This window comes from Dicentrarchus labrax, unplaced genomic scaffold (assembly GCF_905237075.1).
Source record: "Dicentrarchus labrax unplaced genomic scaffold, dlabrax2021, whole genome shotgun sequence".
In the NCBI taxonomy this organism is placed as follows: Eukaryota; Metazoa; Chordata; class Actinopteri; family Moronidae; genus Dicentrarchus; species Dicentrarchus labrax.
This window is the reverse complement of record NW_026136712.1, coordinates 7,861,456-7,876,657: the sequence shown is the minus strand read 5'-3', so window position 1 is coordinate 7,876,657 and position 15,202 is coordinate 7,861,456. Positions and strand designations below refer to the sequence as shown.

General features: G+C 41.7%; 1 protein-coding gene across 3 annotated transcripts in view; it reads right to left on the bottom strand.

Moving 5' to 3' along the window:
* Positions 1-15,202, bottom strand: part of trrap (transformation/transcription domain-associated protein) — a 79,545-nt gene that overhangs the window by 42,787 nt on the left and 21,556 nt on the right. For all 3 annotated transcript variants that reach the window (XM_051417460.1, XM_051417461.1, XM_051417462.1), the window contains 11 exons: positions 14,857-14,976; positions 14,398-14,562; positions 14,091-14,272; positions 13,346-13,544; positions 9,376-9,504; positions 8,137-8,403; positions 7,643-7,849; positions 5,038-5,196; positions 4,569-4,712; positions 1,919-2,029; positions 865-1,011 (listed from right to left, as the gene is read on the bottom strand). In XM_051417460.1, the coding sequence (XP_051273420.1) occupies positions 865-1,011; positions 1,919-2,029; positions 4,569-4,712; positions 5,038-5,196; positions 7,643-7,849; positions 8,137-8,403; positions 9,376-9,504; positions 13,346-13,544; positions 14,091-14,272; positions 14,398-14,562; positions 14,857-14,976 (1,830 nt within the window). The remainder of the gene's footprint in view (positions 1-864; positions 1,012-1,918; positions 2,030-4,568; positions 4,713-5,037; positions 5,197-7,642; positions 7,850-8,136; positions 8,404-9,375; positions 9,505-13,345; positions 13,545-14,090; positions 14,273-14,397; positions 14,563-14,856; positions 14,977-15,202) is intronic.

The window sequence follows — 15,202 nt, the reverse complement described above, 5'->3', positions numbered from 1 at the left end:
CTTGTCTCAACAGTGGCGCTGAATCAGACCAGAGAGATGAGTGGAGAAGAAGAGGAGCAACAGATAAAAGGAGAGAAAGAAGAGAGGCTCTGATAAGAGGCTGAAAAGAAGAGATGAGAGGACGAAGTGGTGGTGAGAGACAGAGTGAAAGGCGAGGAGAGATGTAGAGAGACACACTGGGGTGATACAGAAAGCAAGGATAAGGAGTTTAGGATGAAGAGGGTTGGGGGGGGGTTGAACGAGAAGCCACAGGCCAACCCGGATAGACTCCTGTTATCTCACCGCTGTCATTATTTTGTCATTATGGTGGTTGGTGCCTCACTTCATGTATTACTGATAACAGACAAAGGACTCAGAGACGTTAGAGCAAACACTAAGACAGAGCTTAAGCAGGGACAGGGAAACTTCGACAGTCCCTGGGAAGGCGAACGGCAGAGGCACATTAGTTATTCTATACTGTTTGCTGCTTATTGCTTGGAGCTGTAACAACAAGCCTGAATTTTCTGAATCGCATTCAAAGTTGTTTGCATAAAACATTGTTGATGACATACACTTGCACTAGCAACTTCAAATAATCTGTAATGTGCTATTTTTTTGTTCTCCAAATAGAAATAGTGCACATTAAAAAATACAAAAAGATAAGGCAGACACTTTCAGAAAGTTAATACAAATCTTGGAAAATCCAAGCAAAAGCAATTTAAGTTCTGGAGACAGTGACAAGTGATCCCTGGGAAATGCAGTGCAGAAACACAGGAGTAGCTTATCACAAACACAAGCATGAATGTGGCTATATGAAACATAAAGGCTGTCTAATAAGGTACATAATGACTGAGTGAGTCATTCTAAAGGCATATGCCACCTTACCACCGTCATAAGCAGCTTGTCAAACCACTGTAGCTTGAGCTCGGCACGAGGCCACATGTCAGGCCTGAGGGCAGACTTCATCAGGCTAACACAGCGACGGGACAGCAGCTCCCCCGGAGACCCAGCCACATTGGTGCTGTCGTTCACCTAGACAGGAGAAGGGGCACAAGGTTGGTTTCATTATCGATGACAATGAGTCTTCATCTTCAATATCACAATGGTGTCCTGACACGGTGTGAAATCACACAGGGCAAGAAGAGACTCTTCTTCTGTCACCATATATTGTAATTTTGCAATGTATATGTAAAAATGCAGCTAGAATTCAACAGTGGCACAGCCAAGAAGAAGACCGTCCTTCCATCAGGAAGCCCTTCACAAGCCCTCATATTGACAAGCATTCACCCCGAGAAAACATCCTTGAGCGAGACAGGGAATCCCTAGCAGCTCTAAGTGAGGTGTTAAGATATAATTTTAATTTTTCTACAGGGATCAATTTAGTATCACAATGTAGTGTTATCAAACTGAATACAAAGAAACGATTATGTTTCTTTAAGACTGTTTTGTGAGCAATGAGTAATTCCCTGCAGTCATACAGAAGGTTATATTCAACAGAGATGGTTGGATGAACAGTGAGAATGGAGCTTGGCCCAAAAAGGAAAGTAGGAAAAGTCAAGGTGAGTGAATTCTCAACAGTCTATTTCAGGCTTGTGACCAAGGTCATCACTGCCACTAGACCAAGGGACAGCTGTGTGAGGAGACACATAAAGGACTGTTCGGAGTGTGTGTGTGTGTGTGTGTGTGTGTGTGTGTGTGTGTGTGTGTGCTGTGTTTGTAGAGATGTGTTTAGGACAGCCACCAGGTGTGTCCTACCTTCACCACTGAGAGGTTAGGATAGTTGTGTCCTACCTGGCAGGCGCCATGGATGGCAGAACTGTACCTGGTATATGTGAGAGTGTGTGTGTGTGTGTGTGTGTGTGTGTGTGTGTGAGAGAGTGAGAGAGTGTGAGAAAGAAATGGAGTGCTGTGTGTTTGGCAGGTATGGTGGGGGTGTTACCTGGCATGCAATCCTGATGAGGAAGTTGACTACTGTGTCCGTATGTTGTTTCTCGACAGGCTTGGTGAGCATGGTCTCTGTGGCTGGCATGGACTGGCTACGGCCAAACACCTAAACACACACATACAAACATTAGAATTATTAATATGTCAACTTTTTTTGTTTGAATAAAGAGAAAAGAAAGATTCTACAAACAAAGAAAAACTTAAAACTTTCAGTGGCTAAGAAACTAAACAGACTTCATAATAAAAGTCTGTGACAGCAGTGCAAACGCTGCATGGAGTGCTTAGTTAGGAGGGAATATCAAAGAGCCTACACAAGGTTTTTGCCTGCACTGCTTATAGTAAAAAGTAGGCTGCAACTATGATTTTCTGATAATTATTCTGGCAACTTTCTGAGCAATTAACATTTCCTCGGCTCAAGCAGAAACAAATGCTGTTGTTGCATTTTTCTCCTGACATCAGATAAAAGAAGCTTGAAATAACATTGTCATTAAGACTGCAACTACTAAGACTTGTGCTAAGTGATTTTTGGCACATCATAATAAAAAACGATTCATTTTAAAAAGGCCCAATCTGTGATTTGAGTTGCTTTGCAGGATACATACATTGAAGTCATGTGTACTTTGGTGATTAATTATAGACATAAGACATACAGTAAAAAATCAAAAACAAAACCCACTATATTATGATTCAACATTCTCAGTGAGCATTTCCACATTTTAGACAGAGAGCTGCACACTCACCACACCACTGCACTGCAAGTGCAACAAAAGCCCCGCAAACAAAAAGTAAAAAAGACTTAATGTAATCCACACAAAAGATGTACAGATGAGGAAAAAACATTCAGCAGTATACAGTTGATTCAGGTAACTCAGGTAATGGCTGCACTGAAGCAACAAACTCTGCAGAACAATTTTAAAAGGGAGAGAAATTTCCTCCAGACAGCTACATGAGATGAGCGACAAGATCAAAAGATATTACAGAGAGTTTGTTAGCCTATTTTATAGCCTACTTTTTTTATTAGTTATAAATAATAACAATAAAATATAATATTAATATATATAAAATATACATCAGTGTTTCCTCTAGGATTGTTTTTTAGCAGCGGCGGCAGGCCGGTCCGAACACACACCCCCCGTCACGCCGGCAAACGTTTTATGTATGAAACAGAACTAACACTTCGCTGCAACACAAACAAATATATTTACCGTTTTAATGTTTCCAGATGTTTGATATCAGGACGTTGAGCTGAGAACTGACAAGTTGAACGTCCAATTAAAACGGACCCCCCGCGGTGATGTTTTTGGTGGAACTGTTAGTTTAATAGTCGACTTGGAAGAAAGCGAACGTTTTGACAATAAGCTACATCAACACAACAGTATGTGGAGTTAAACTGGACAGCCCCAATAACCTCTGAATAGTTCTACTCATTGTTAAATTGCAATGTGAGCGGCAGCCAACGGGGGTGCATTATGTCGACAGGATCATTTAAAAGGCAACAGTGACTACATTGTGCGTCTGCCCCATTTCTGATACCGTGGCGGCAGAAATTTAACAGCAGGGGGCCGCCGCTCCAAAATCAACATAGAGGAAACACTGTACATATAGTATTGGATGAGGACTCTGTATCAGCAGATATTAAATGGGGATTGGGGGGACAAAATTTGATTGGGACATTTTACCACGAATTGGTATCGAGAATCATGGAATTTCACTGGTATTGTTATTGACAACTAAACTTCTGGTATCATGACACCCCTACCACATACAGTATCAGGAGGGTGCCTAGCAAAAAAATTGGAAGGCTGTGATAGTAAGATAATGGAATTAAAAGACAATTCCAAGTTTTTATTCTAAATAAAAATGGCCCTTTGAAAGACTGATCATAGTGTAATTCACCAACTTAGATACTGAACAGGTACAGGTACAAATGCATCTCAACACAAGTTCAACAGATCGCAGTGGGATTCGAGATGAAACAGATCTGAGGCAATATTGTTGTAAGGAAGAATTGATTAAGACAAAAACAACTGTGATGTCATCATCTGTTGGCAATTGCTGCCTCAGTCAGATGTAAAAATTGGCGTTTGATCAAAGTATCTTTCAAACTGTTTATTTAGAGAAGTGTGGAAAACAGGGTCGGGCAGCAGGAATTTTGAAGGTAGGACAATACAGTTCTTAATTTTTGGAGGGTGAAACATAACAGATAATAGGGATTCACCAATATATCGGTATTGGCATTGTTGTTATTTCCAACTCTTTTTTTCAGTTTTGTTTTTCAGCACTGGCATAAATTGCATGCAAATGCTAATGTGCTTGTTGCAGCAGCACAGACAGTGAGAAGCTGTTCAGCCCTGTGTTTCAAATCTTGGATGACAAGAGAGATAGACTTAGTTGCAACAAGGCATAGAAGCTTAGCTTTGTAGATGTCTTCTTTCCATGGCACAAAAAGGCAAATAAATAACAACAAAAAAAACATTTGTTTCCGGCCAAATTGTTGGTTTTGGCCCAGAATTTCCCAATCCGTGCATCACTAACAGATAATGAAATACTGTATAGCCAACTCCTGGCTAAAGTGACTGGGCACAGGAAACTGTCACTCACAGCCACATTCTACAGTCAACTGAGAGATGGTGAGTTAAGCTTACCGCGGAGGCAGCTCCAGTTGCTGTGCGGAATCTCTTGACGTCTTGTCCAGCAGCAGTAGTAGCAGCTTCCAGAGACAGTCCTCTTTTCACAGCAGCCCCGCTAGTCCCTTCACCGCCAGCCCCTAATTCAGCCTCAGACTCCGGCTGCCACAGCGAAGAGAGGGAGGATGATAGGGGTGAAGATGAGTCCATCAGTTAATGTAATTACAGTTTACAGACTGAAACAGCAATGTTTCAAATAAAATATTGTTCAAAGTGAATGTATGTATTTTTTGTCAACAAGGCACCTCGCAACACTTTTTTTGTTAGTCAAAAACTGATAAGGTTGACACCATATTAAGTCAGTGAAAACTGTGTTTAGTTCAGGCCGTCTGGATTTTGTTGTGATTCTGTGTGTGTGTGTGTGTCTGTGTGTGTGTGTGTGTGTGTGTGTGTGTGTGTGTGTGTTTATGGCAATTCATGATCACACCTGCTGGTCTTTGATCCTCTGTAACTCCCATTTGATGACCACCTCGGCCAGGTCCACAGCCAGTTTCCTTTGCTCTATGGTCACACTTGGGGTGAAGCCCAGACGCTGCATTGCACTGATCATGTGCTGCACCAGGTGGTGGCGCACAGGGTAGTACACCTGGAAAGAGACCACAGCAAGTATTAATACGTAAAATCAAGATGATATAATAGAAGTGGTGATTCAACATTTTGAATATATATAGTTCACAAACGCTTTCGTATTTGGTACCAAATGGGGCGTCAGGTAGGAATTGCAGCATTTTCACCAATGGCAGATGGTCACTGAGGCCAATGGCAGAGTTTAAAAGAAACAGAAGAACTACACATGAGCAATAATATCCAGTAATGCTGAACAGATGACAGAGTAGTTTGCAAAGAACTAAGTTTTAATATAAAATGCCACTGAAGCCTGGACACTGATTTTTGCATTCTTTGCTTTTATTTGGACATCTCACAACCTCAGCCTCCAACCAGATGCAGAATCCAAGAATGGAAGAGTGATACATTTCCAGGAATATAACGGTGCGAACAATCCTGTTGAGCATGAAACACCCCCAATTTGCGGTTCCATCAAAAAACATTCCTCACAAATAAAACACTCTGTCTTCCTGTCTGCATGCCTACCAGATGGTGAACCCTAACACAGACTTGAATACACTCTGCTCCATGAAGTCTATTACTGGTTTGGCAAACTTGTTCTCCCTCAGCTTCATGTTAGATGGGCTGCCTTGCCAGTATCCTCACATATAAATCAGACTGACTTCCATTGCCAACCCTCCAACACAAGTATGAGAGTGAGACCTGTTGCTGGTCTACATATATCAAAAAGCCGCTACATTCATGTTAGTGCGCAAATCTCCCCCTAGAACCAAACTTAACTTTTCCCTTAAAGAAGCTTGTCTAAATGCCTAAATATCAGAGCTTTACGTCAACTGAGAGCACCGTAAACTGACAGCAAACCTGGTTCGTGTGACTTCCACCTTGCAAGAGAGTCACCCTGCCCACAGAGCATCATTATTATGAATGCTGACGAAAACAAAAAGAGAATGAAAGGCAACTACATGTAATGTTATTTTTTTCTACAATACTTTGCTCCAGATTAGATCACATGCAAAGTAAAATGGGGTGCTCAATCACTTTGAGACAGAGTCAGAAGAGGCAAACTCTGAAGTCGTATTCTCACTTAGTCTCAAGGACATGATGACACACACTTAGCCCGAAGAATTCACACCCTCAAGCGTCACACTCAAGAGTCACTTAGCTTCATCGCAAACTGAACTGGGACTCTCAAACACAGACGCACGGAGACAAAAGAGCAAGAGATGAGATGTCTATCTGAGGGCTGTTGCAGTGTCAAAGAATATTAAAGCTTCTCACTTTGAGGGTAATTATAGTCGATAGAGCAGGGCTTCACGGCCCCTTAATGACAGAGCGGCTAAGCCCTGTCCATCATGTGTGCACACAGAAACACGCACACAAACTCTCTATTTCTTTATCAAACACACACACGCACACACGCACACACGCACAAAGTCTCTCATCTGTCTGTCATTATCTTCTCCCCAGTGTAATTATGCTGATGTGATTACATTAGATTAGTCATCTGGCCCAGTGAGAGCAGCCTGTCAGTGAGATAGAGAGGGGAGCTGAGGAAAATGTCAGTCTTCTGCTAAGAGACTTCTCGCTTTCTGACCTGCGAGGCATCGAACATCAGCTGAAGGAGCGAGAGGACAGAAAGTGTTCGAGAAGTTTAAGGAGGAATGCCAACATAAAGGCTAGTGATCCATTGCTGGTGCTGACTTGTGAAAGTCTAGGCACTCTTTGACTCTGCTGATCATCACTCAGAAGGGTGTGTCTGCGTATCTGCATTAAGTCCATTAGCTCCACCGGCCAGTGATGAATGGTCCAGCTTTTGACTAGCAAGCAACAGGACACAATGCTGCTACTGTCAAACAGAAATTCAAACAAACTTCATAAAAAATATGAATTGGGCCATACAAGATAATCCAACTTTTAATGATGCTCCCTTCCCATTAGGGCTGGTTAAGAGGCATCATATTATTCAGGGCACTCAGATAATCAGCAAAAACAACTTCTCAACCATTTCCCCCATGCAGTTCCCTGCAGTTGCCGAAGCCACACTGAGCAGTGAACTGGCAGCAGCAACAAATGGCTGTGGATGTACCCATGTGCCCTCTTACTCCATGTCATGGCAGCTTACTCTGGTTTACCATAAAATGTAAAGTATAATATCGATATGATATGATAGTCAGTAATTAGTCATCCTTAAAACGGTATTACTGATTGTGGGCTAAACTGGGATGAATACCAAAGAACATTACCCACCCGGCCGTAGGAATACACTGGGAATCAAATCATTCAAGTAGCTGGCAGAAGGAAGTGCACTACTGGTCAACTCTAATTTCTGTGTGTGTGTGTGTGTGTGTGTGTGTGTGTGTGTGTGTGTGTGTGTGTGTGTGTGTGTGTGTGTGTGTGTGTGTGTGTGTGTGTGTGTGTGTGTGTGTGTGTGTGTGTGTGTGTTGTGTACTTTTAAATCAGCTCACCCTGAAGTGCTGCACGATGAGATGCAGAATGTGAACCAGCTGGGGTACAGTGTGTCCCTCCTCCACAATGATTTTTCGAGTCCAATGGGTCAACATCTGGTGGCCATCCTCCATGCGGGCAGGCACAGCTGGGGTCAAGATGGCCATGGCCTGCCGTACAATGGCCCGGGCCTCCATGGTGTGGGCCTTCAGTAGGCTGTGGAAGACCTAGGAAAGGATATACAATACAATTTTTAATATATATACAAAAGTACAGTTACATATTCCCTGTTAATTAATTTTAAGTTTCTTATTTTCTATCTTGTATACATCTGTTGTAATCTCATTTTAGTTGAGTTGAGTCATCCTAATGTTATGTTTGTTTTGTCTGGATTAATTTTACATCTGCTACTCAAATCTGCCATGTTTTATCTCTACTCTCAGTCTTTAGCTCCGTGTTAAATTAAACCCACGCTTCACTGAGTCTCTTTTCTCTTTTTAGCATTCCTCCTCACCTGTAGGACAATCTTCTTGTGAATGGCGAACTTTGCAATGATGTGGGCCAGAAGTAAGTGACCACTGTATTTACAGGCAGGGTCCACACAAGCTTTGGGCAGTAGGCATGGCCAGGCGAAGGTCATGAGGCGCCGCAGCTTGCTGTTGCGTGACTTGTTGTTGTCATGAATGTGGTGGGGTGCATGCTCCACCAGCAGGGTGGAGAACTGCAGCAGGCAGATCCGCAGTGAGTCAAGTAGGTCAGCCTGCTTCTCTGGGTCCAGAACCTTGGAGAGGGAAGGGGGAGACAGGTCAAATGTTTGCTGCCCATAGCAGAGTGAGCACTGTATATCTGCAGAGTTGTTGATCAATACAAATACATAATATTTTGTGACAAGAACAAAAATGTCTGTTCTGTTAGTGTGGCTGTAATTCATACCAGGTGCTGACAAAGGTCAATAGAAGTCTTAGATTACTTAATGCACCTTATGAGCATAAGCAAGACACACATTCTATTGAATATACTTGAATTGCCTAAGTATACTGCAGTTCTGACTAATATTTACTTCCCAAAATCACACCACAACGGCAATATACTCTTCAATCGGAAGCTGTCTTTTTGTAAGATGTTTTCAATATGATAAAAATACCCATCAACATTTGAATTCCCCTCAGAGAAGTACAGATGGGAGGGGAGCACACAGAGAGAGGGAGGTGAGTGGGGAAATGAGTTTTAACCAGACCGTAGAGGAGCCATTAGCAGCCATTAGGACTGGTGTTAGTCAGTGATGAGATCTGCCACAGCACAAACAAACACGCTGACCTTTAGCATGGTCTCACCCTGACATTTACAATAGGAATTATAGTCTGGCCTGATAAATGAAACGTGATGGAAAGAGGGACCACTGGGACAGTGGGAGGGAGAGAGCAAAGCAAAGACAGATGGAAGAGGCAAAAAGAAGAGCAGCGAGATGGAATGACAGCAATTAAGTGATCAACTAATGCGTGGAGGACGTGAGAGAAGAAGAATCAGACTAAGTAGGATGTAGTTGATGATGACAGAGTATGGAGATGTTCTGGACTGATAAGACATTATGAGAGGAAATGCAGCAGGTAATGAAATCAGAGAGACAAATGGAGAGACAAAGCTGTTGTGAGTAATGAACAAAGGAAGAAGGGAGAAGTGAGCTGGCTGAATGTGAAGAAAGATGTTGAGAGGAAGAAAAATAAAACCTGCAAGCATATGTGTGCATGTGTACCTTAGTGATGAAGACACTGGTAATGCTTTCAGGATTGTCTCCTTCAGGGTTGGGCGGTCCAAGCAGCTGCTCACCTTCCCCTTTCTCAAAGCTGTAAAGGAAGGCTGGATTCAGGATGTGCTGCAGCACCTAGGAAACACAAGAACACATGTTGAAATTATTTTACTGATAAAAAAACCCAAAACAGTTTTCCATTTTCTTAGGGGAATATACGACCTTCGGAGTGAAGGTTGCATATCCCCCAATTCCTCATGTTTTCAAAGACTACAGTAGAAGATTTCACTGATAGCACACCTTCAAGAAAGGAGAAACTAATCAGTGAAATCACCTGGTGTGATCTTTGAAAAGCTGCATAAAAGAAAAATCTGCACACTCTCAGCTGTCCATGGCACATAATTATGTGATGAAATAGTAATCTACTCTACAATCTATTCTAAAATCAGAAGGACACAGGTCCTATTCAGACTGATAATAACAGGGGGGGAAAAGTGATTTATTAGAGAGGAAAAAAGAACTTGGTAGTGTAAAGACAGACTTGAGGCACAGCAATGTCAAATGTCCAAAACAATGGTAATAAACAGGTGTGACATTTAAATAATCACAGAAGAAAACTAATTTCTTGAGACAATACTTAATAAGAGAATATTTTATGCTTCTTAAATAAGCATTGATAGCAAATAAAATCAAAACTATTGCTCAGGCAAAGCTCAAAAAGCAATTTACTAACACCCTGAAACCTGCAGGGAGGGTTATGAGGGATCTGATGAAGACAAAGACGTGATTAGCTGGTAAAATGCAGAATAACCCAACCACAATACAGCTAACGACTGCATTTATTAAAGAAGCTGCTATCTGTTAATGAACCCCCCTATTCAATCCATCACTGGGGAGGACAGGGCATCGCTCAGTGGAGAACGAGCTGTGGCAGCATATGTTCAAGCTCCTCCATTAGCACATTATTCACACACGCTCTGCACAATGTACATGCATGGGTGACAGACTCACACAAGCATGTAGGAACGCACGCACCACTAAATGAAGACACAGAGAAAATGCATAGAGCACCAGTCTGTTCTTCAGTCTCATCTGTTCCTATTAATTCTAAGCCTCTCTGACATCAATCACTGTAAGATCACAACATATTTCTGTAATGCCATTAGATGCTGGGCTCCTGCAGGCTGTGAGTGTTAGTGCACGTGTGCACACACGATATCTCTGGGTGAGTAGCCTAGATCTTGTTCTGCAGGTGTCTTCATTATCTTAAATCCCATTTCCATAACCTTAAACAAATAACTTTATGTGTGTGTAGAAGAACCCTTGCAGCACTGCAGCACAACCACAATAGGGGGGAAATAGTGACAAGGGCTGGGGGGATTGGCAGTATATGTATTATGTCCCTGTACACAGCAGGAATGGGCAATAATGTATGGCTTTTATTGTTAAGTAGCCACAGGAAGTCTTGAATGATAGCACTACCAGTCACAGAGGTTAGTTATTACTTGGCCTTAAAATCTATGGATATTGCAAGCACTTTTTTGTCAGTGGATGAGTTTTACACACAGTTCGGTTTAGAGCTGTAGATAATTAAGGTAATCCGTAGCTTTTAAGAACTCTCCTTGAAGAATGTGATTTTACGTAACTGGTTTAGTTACTGGTCAAAATCCGACACCTAAGTGGCAATTAATCTGTGTTGGTAATACAGTTGCACTTAGGTGTTAAGTGCCTTTGTTATTATTAAAACATGTTTTAAAAAGTACTTTGGCATTTTATTTCTTTGTTATTCTTTTATCTGTCATTTGTAAACACAAAAAAATAACAGTAATTAAATGTGAGTGAAAAACTGATATTTTTGCCTCTTCACCCACACCTAACACACACGCACACAGCTGTTGGTTGCTTGCAGTGGAAATGTCTTTGCTTGTAAATTTGGACAATAATCTTGTTGTCTGTAATCTTATACTTTGTTGCTGTTCACATACAGATGAGGAGGCATACAGAGGTATACAATGGTACTACCAAAAATATGTATTTGTTGTTTCAACTTAACACTGCAGTTTGATCTCCACTGAGGCAACGATCCTAGCACAGCATGTATACACATTTTTGCTACACACAGTATGTCATGTCGGGAACAAAAAAAAAAAAAAAGAGTAGCAGAATGTAAAACAGACGCCATGTGCTTCATAACTTGTTTGTTCACTTGTCTGTTTGAAATCCATTCCACGAATAGTAAAATGCTTTTCAACAAAAACGCAGCACAAAAGCGGTTTTCTGTAAGATATGTTTGGATAAAACAAAAGAAGCAATACAGGAGCAGCATGAGGTCAGTCTGTGCCATCATAGATGATTCATTGTTGCTGTCCCACACTGTCTCTATTTATTTATTTATTTTTTATAAACACAGTCTTCTCTGCGTCTCGCTCAAAGTGAAATATTCTCCTGGTGATGCTACACACTCAGCCTCTATCTAACTCCAAGCCATACAGAGAAAACACACACACACACGCACACGCACACTTCCCTATTATGCTTCCGGGAAAATTCTACACGCAATTATTTAAATGTCAATAGAGGTAACACCCACACTCAGTCTCTCGCTCACGACTCGTACACCAATCAACACAAATATATTCACACACACCAACACATCCTCTCTTTTTCCGTCTGTCCGTCAGTCAGTCTGTCTGTCTCTCAGCCTCACATGCACAGCTAGCATCTGCTGCGCACCAGAGGAGGACAATTAAGGGAAAAACAACAATATGAGCAAAATTCGGGTGGGGGGTGTTGCAGTTCTGCTAGCTGAGTGACTGAACTCTGCTCTGCTAAAATTCAAACGCAGCGTTTTATCCTGGAAAGAGACAGCACAGTGAGTTGGCTGAACTCTCTCTCTTGCCTTTATTTTGTCTCTTTTTTTCCTGGTCCATATGCCACTGAAGCAATGCAAACTGAACATGAGCAAAAAGGGTGCTTCTTGTGTGTGTGTCTGTACAGTTGTGTGTTCTTGCCACACAGTCATTTGGCTATGTGCTACAGTGTGCCAGGGCAGGCCTTCCCCATTGACCCATTTGTACTTAACAGCAGTGCTGATGCTCCTCTGTGCGAGGTTGTGTGCCTGCTACAGCTGTGCAAAGTGTGTATGTGTATATGTGTGTGTGTGTGTGTGTGTGTGTGTGTGTGTGTGTGTGTGTGTGTGTGTGTGTGTGTGTGTGTGTGTGTGTGTGTGTGTGTGTGTGAGAGAGAGAGAGAGAGAGAGCATGCATGCGGGAGAGTGGGCTTAATTAAAAAGCAGCCCGAATGATTGTAATGCTTGCAGCAGCAGGTCAGGTAGAGAGGACAGAAGCATTCATCTGTGAGCCTCTGAGGGTCTACAACCAGACAAAATGACCTTCCTGACTCTATCAAAGAACTTCTGGTACAAAACATACCAACCATAAAAGTCACACAGATCAGGTCGGCTACACTGAGGGAGCAAAGTAAGCAAGCGATGCTTGTTAGATGCAATATGATTTCTAATGCATCACTCAGTTTAGAACTGAAAAACATTTTCGATCCAAAATTTTAATACATTTTTCCAGCACAATGCAAAAAGAATTCTTTATAAATTAGAACATTTATTAAATATAATTTTCTTTTGCAGACTTTACAAGACCAAAAATGTGTTATAAAAAGAAAAGAAAAGCTTTAATCCTTCCCTTGAAATATTAGTTTAGTTATTGAAAATAACTATTTTTCATGTTATAACAACAAAATTTTAACTGGCAGACTCATAATGGTAGGTTGGGTTTGACATTTAACACCTCCCACAAGCCACAAACTGGTCATTTTCTCCTGTGTGGTTAGTAACACTGTGTATTATAGTTCCCACCATCACTTGAATTTCAATTCAAAAAGTTGGTAAGAAAAACAGTAAATGACACAGGCAATTTCAGCTCCCGGCATGTGGTCATAAATTGATTGCCTGTGTACATACCTTAGCTTTAAGCTCATCGTTGAAGTGTGGGTCATTGAACTCAACAAAGCGGAAGAACAGGGCCCGTTTCTGGGCAATGGAGTACTTCCTAGGAATCTCCTCCTCCATATACTCTTTCAGGAAGGTCATATTGCATAAGAACCGACCTGTAAAGGCCCGCAGCAGCTGGAACAGCAACTCAATTTCTGAATAGTTACACCTATTGAAGAGACAGGGGGTCAATAATTCATCACACAGAAAGAGAGAGATATCTCATATCTCAACACAACAGTGATATTGTACAACAGAACTTTCAAATAATCTTAGATACCAATGGGTATTTAGCTAGTTTAGCACTTTAAAAAAAAGTCTGTTTATCAAAAGGTCAACTATACACACACACTAACATTACTGGCTGGAGTGGTTGGGGGTAATTGTAGGGTCTACAATAAGCATCTGCTAAGTGCCTAGTGCACCAAGTGTTTTAGCACTTTCTCTGTGCTCAATAGAGAGGTAGGGTGAGAAGGTCATTCATGATTGGAATGCCATTAAGTTAGTTAAAGTTAGGGACTGCACCAACTTTAAACATTTGCATTATATGCTTGTAGTCCTTACACAAACTAATAACTTGATTTTATATATAGGGGTCACTTAAATAATCAAGTTGAACAAACTTACACACTGTTATCGAGTAATTTCGGTCTCAAATGTCAAACTGTCCAACATTTAGGCAACCATATCCCCATTACAATTTGAGTGTACATACTTGCAGTAACTAAGAAGGCAGTAAGCCAGCAGCTTGGGCTCCTTCCAGTTGGTGGCAGCCATGTTATCTTTGCGATGTCTCTCTTGGAAGGCCTCACTGACCCAGACTCGCCTCAGCTGGCTGACCAGGGAGTGCTGCCCTGCCAGCCAACTCTCATCATTCTTCACTATGATGCTGATAATCTGGACAGAGAAGGAAAAAAAAAGTTTGAGGCAATATAATGGAATTACACACATCTCACCTGACAAATTGTAGTTGTGTATACAGGATGTAAATACTGACGGAACACTAATGAAAACATGTATACCTTGATAGCCTGAAACTGTAGGTCCAGTCTGGCTGTGGTGGTGGAGGGAGATCCAGGTCGAACAGTTGCTGCAGTGCCAGCGGGAACCAGCAGAGGGACGAAGCGGTTGGGATTAGAGGCCAGCACGTCTCTTAGTGGCTTGGCATCTTTGTGTTTCAGAAAACTCTGCATATGAACACATATACATACTGTAACTATACACACAAAATATATATATAGTGAGACTAGAGAGAAGAATGTGTACTGCACTGGGTCAACAACAAATTTAAAGAAACAAACAATTTTTACTGTGATTCATCCATCCATTTATATTTGGGGTTAACAGGACCAGCGAGCCTCAAAACACCCAATATATCCCTAATTATAGCCAATTACTGAGGCAACAAAATGCTATTTTAATAGCAAATGTCTCTATGAAAAGACTGAGGGGTCTGCTACTTAAAACTGCCAGTGTCTGACCATGAACATGCGGCTCCACTGGGGGTCGTTCAGCGTAGCCTCCATCATGAACAGCTCCACTGTCTGAGATGGGTGACGCGTCAGGAACTTGATCAAAGGCTCCCTGAATGGACTGCCGGCCTGGCACAGGAGGGATGAATGAGATAGAAGAGAAGTGGCAAAGGAAAAAAAAGAAGAATCCAGATTTAGATTCTATCACTTCACTCTGAATATCTGTGCTTAACAGCAATAACGTGCCATTAAGACTATAAATCAGCTATAGATCAAAACGGATTAGGAAGCAGACAATATCATGAGATCATTTAAGTATTTATCATAAAATTATCACGCATTCTTACTCTTACTA